The 4,266-nt window shown below is 41.3% G+C and overlaps 1 protein-coding gene across 1 annotated transcript; it reads right to left on the bottom strand.

Annotated features, from left to right (window-relative positions):
• Nucleotides 1-1,902: 1,902 nt before the first annotated feature.
• Nucleotides 1,903-3,958, bottom strand: LOC110965375 (E3 ubiquitin-protein ligase rnf146-like). The gene is given in 4 exon segments (XM_022214397.2): nt 1,903-3,356; nt 3,359-3,643; nt 3,646-3,867; nt 3,870-3,958. Coding segments are annotated over 4 exon segments (981 nt in total). The 5' UTR covers nt 3,958; the 3' UTR covers nt 1,903-2,970.
• Between the last annotated feature and the right edge of the window lie 308 nt (nt 3,959-4,266).

Raw genomic sequence — 4,266 nt, 5'->3', positions numbered from 1 at the left:
ATAGGGCAACTTTAACCAATAATTTCGACCTTAGCTAATATAGGGCAACTTTAGCTAATATAGAGCAACTTTAGCTAATATAGGGTAACTTTAACCAAGAATTTCGACTTTAGCTAATATAGGGCAACTTTAGCTATATAGGGTAACTTTAGCTAATATAGGGTAACTTTAGCTAACAGAGCAACTTTAGCTATATAGAGCAACTTAGCTAATATAGGGTAATTTAGCTAATATAGGGCAACTTTAACCAATAATTCGACTTTAGCTAATAATAGGGCAACTTTAGCTAATATAGAGCAACTTTAGCTAATATAGGGTAACTTTAGCTAATATAGGGTAACTTTAGCTAACAGAGCAACTTTAGCTAACAGAGCAACTCAACTCATTTTTGAACATTTTAACTCATTTAGAGCCCCTAGCTTATTTTGGCAACTGCACCTTATTTTAGAGCAACTTTAACAGATATAAAGCAACTTTAACAATAATATCAACTTTAGGCAATATAGAGCAACTTAACTCATTTTTGAACAATTTTAACTCACTAAAAGCAACTTTAACTAATGTAGAGCAACTTTAAATAACATTGCACAACTTTAACTCATCTTAGAGCAACCTCAACCAACATCGAGCACTTTAATATAGAGCAAACTGTATTTAATACAGAGCAACTTTAAATAACGGAGCAATTTTTACTCTTTTTAGAGCAATTTATCTCATTTTTGAGCAACTGTAACTCATGTATACATAATATTTACAATCTGACAGCTTTTTTAGTTTTCCAGTGTTGCAGATTTTCCACAACCTTTGTCTTTGCTTTTTCAGGTTGCTTTTAATTAGTGCAACAGCGCCCTCTGTGGACTCCTGCAGCTCACTGCATTTAAAAGACAAAGCTCTGGGACTCGTCTGTAAAAAGAAACCCAGCCAGCATGTGATTTTCATATTACAGATCAACACTTTTAATAGCTTGACAAACACCACACAGACAGAAATGTGTTTGGGATGGGAGGAACAGCGACCGTTAAAGTCAGAGCGCTGGAGCTAAAGGAGGAAATAAGACTGAGATGGAGCTGCTCCAAGTACATGTCAGTGCTTTGATATTAGCCCTACGGAGGACGGAAGACGAATCCAAATGCGTCTCTGCACACACAGCCTAATACTTTCCAGAGTTGGTCAGCAGCTTTTCAGCACCTCGATGAGACACAAACACACTAAAAGAGATAAAACAGCGAATATGAGCTCCCAAAGCCCCAAACACACACTTTAAATAAGTATTACCAACCTAATCAGCACAGCAGCAAGAAGTGAGCAGCTCTTCATCTGCTGTTAAGTGCTACATTAAAGCGAACCGTCACATCAAATATCAGCGAGCAACGTGTCGGTTCATTTAAACAGATACCACTAATTTACTCAATTAATGGGTTAGTTGTTTGGTCTGACAAATGGTTCAGGGTTTCCACAATGTCTGTTTAGTCAAAAGCCAATATATTCAGTTTACTGTCATAGAGGAGGAAATAAACTGAAAATATGCACATTTAAGAACTAAAGTTACAGAATTTATACTCAAAAATAGCCGAAAACCAATTACCTATCAAAATAGAACTAATTCAATAGTTGGCAAAGAAGTGTTGAAATTATACAAACTGCCAGAACTGACCAATTATCAGATCCAGTACTGTCCACAACCCAAAAATATTCACTTTACTGTCATAGAGAGGAAAATATTCAGATTTAAGAATCTGAAACGGCACAATTTAGGCTTTAAAAAGAAAATTGTTATCAACTAATTCAATAGTTGACGAAGAAGTGATGAAACTTAAATAAAAATTGTCAGAACTGAGCAATTATCTGATCAGATATTCTGCATTTTTGCCAATTACTGCTATTGTTTTAACCACGTTCCTGTTTATTTTTTCTATCTACAACTCAAAAATATTCAGCTTACTGTCATTGAAGAAGAAATTAGAAAATATTCACATTTAAGAAGGTGAAATCACAGAATTTAGACTTTAAAAATGTCCAAAACTAAATTCCTATCAAAACAGTCAGCAAATAATTCAATAGCTGACAAAGAAGTGATCCAAATGATATAAAAATGGTCAGAATCAGGCAATTATTCGATCCGATATTCTGCATAATTCCACTTATTGGTACTTTTTGTCCACAACCCAAAAATATTCAGTTTACTGTCATAGAGGAGGAAAGAAACCAGAAAATATTCACATTTAAGAAGCTGGAATCACAAAATTTTGACTTTTTCTCTTGGAAAAATAGAATTAATTGGGGTTTACCTTCCAACTTACAACTGATTGATTCAATTTTGCAGCTTTAATGTTTATAATCTATAATTCTGTCGTTCTGGATCCTTCCTTTGTTGACATCCCTTATTTGGAGGAATGTTTTTAGACTAAAATTGAGCATCTTAGTGGTTATTTTAATGCAAAAATATCAAAAGATGTCTATAAAGCAGACCTAAACGTCTAGAACTCGTTTCCTTTGGTGGAAAGTAACTTGATTTCACTCAAACTAATTAATCAGTTAAGAAAATAATTGCTAATTAATTGAACAGATGACAACTAATCAATCGTTGCAGCTCTTTATCTCACAGGCAGCGAAAGATGGTGATTCTGACCAAAAAGTTGATTATTTGTTCAAAAACACAAGACTTGAACCAGTTTCTAAAGGCCTTAAAACATGATAAAGGTCTAAAGTGTTAGCTATATTTAAATCAAACACAACAGCGGATGGAGTGCAGCGCTGACTGAGCCTCCTACAAACTAATAAAGATGACGATTTCATCAAACTGGATGGAGATTTTTGATTAACTTAAGATTACTGTGATGTAAAAACAAGTCTAATGCATACTAGGATCATATTTGGCACATGATTGATCACCCACAGGGGTGGTTTTCCTTCCTGGGACCTTCAGAGATGTTTTTTTTTGCTGAACTGATGAGTTTAAAGTCTGTCCCGTCACACTTCGGTCACAGTACACTCGCCATCCGGACTCCGAGAGCGAAGACTCAGAGCAGAGCTGGACGGTCGGCCTCTGGGAGGGATTCTGGTCGGCTGGCTCGGTCTTCTTTGAGCTGTCGGTTCTTCCCTCTCTTTCTCCTCATCCTCGCTGCTGCCTGAGGCGAACTCGTACTCTCCGTCCACCTCCTCGCCCTCCGGCTGGCCGATCAGCAGCTGAGAGAAGGATTCCTCCAGAGTGGACGGAGGTGGAGACAGAGGGCTGGAGAGGTGTCGTCCCAGCAGAGTCTGAGGTCTAACAGGGGGAAGAGACACCAGGATGCCGAAGGAAGACTGTGATTGGCCGGCAGAGTCCGAGCCGTCGGCCGAACTGACTCGTTCTGAGACGGAGGCGGCGGGTTCGGCTCCAGCCTCAGCCCGGCCACACCCTTCTTTGGGATGTCCACCACGTCCCTCTTGATCTTGCGCCTGCGTCCGTGTTCGTTCCTGCGGTACTGCACCATGTTCTCCAGGTCGGCTACGTACAGGAAGCCGGCGATCAGCATCTCGGTGCTCTTCCTGCCCTTAGCGAAGGCCTCCTCCAGCTCCCGGCTCGTCCTCTCGTCGTACTGCCACCAGCCGTTGCGTCCTTCGTAGTACCAGGCGAAGTCTCCGCGGGACTCTCCGGCCGCCCCCCGCCTCGGCTCAAACCAGAAGCCGCCGCCTTCAGCTCCTCGGGCGACAGCAGCACCGGCCGCTCCAGGAAGTCCTCGGGGATCTGCTGCCGGCACAGAGCGCAACGTTTGCTGTGCCAGGAGGCGCCTTTAACGCACAGGAAGCAGAAGACGTGGCAGCAGGGCAGGCGGACCGGATGGACGCAGCTCTGCAGGCAGATGGCGCATTCTTGGGAGGAGGAGGAGAGGAGTCGGAGGGGCAGGAGTCTTCCTCGATCAGCTTGGAGGAAGACGAGTTATTCGGCGAGCGGTCCAGCTCTCCACAGCCCGCCATGCTGCAGAGAAACGGCAACGTCACACAAATCAGCAGGGAATTACCTTTTTATTAAAGACCAAGAAAAAGAAGGTTTAGAGTTCTTCTGTTCAGACATAAAGTTTAAAGATAGATGTTGATTATCTTGATGGTTTCGGTGAGCAGCTCTCATCGAATCTGTCAAGGTAATCAACATCTATCTTTGAACTTATGTCTGAACAAAATAACTCTAAACTGCATTAACAAGAAGACACGATGAATGTTTTTGAACTAAGAAGAAGGTTTGATACGCAATTAACCACTTTATCCTGTTTGTCAAGGGACACAGGT

Source organism: Acanthochromis polyacanthus, chromosome 16 (assembly GCF_021347895.1).
Source record: "Acanthochromis polyacanthus isolate Apoly-LR-REF ecotype Palm Island chromosome 16, KAUST_Apoly_ChrSc, whole genome shotgun sequence".
Taxonomy (NCBI): domain Eukaryota; kingdom Metazoa; phylum Chordata; class Actinopteri; family Pomacentridae; genus Acanthochromis; species Acanthochromis polyacanthus.
This window is presented reverse-complemented; position numbering and strand designations above follow the sequence as displayed.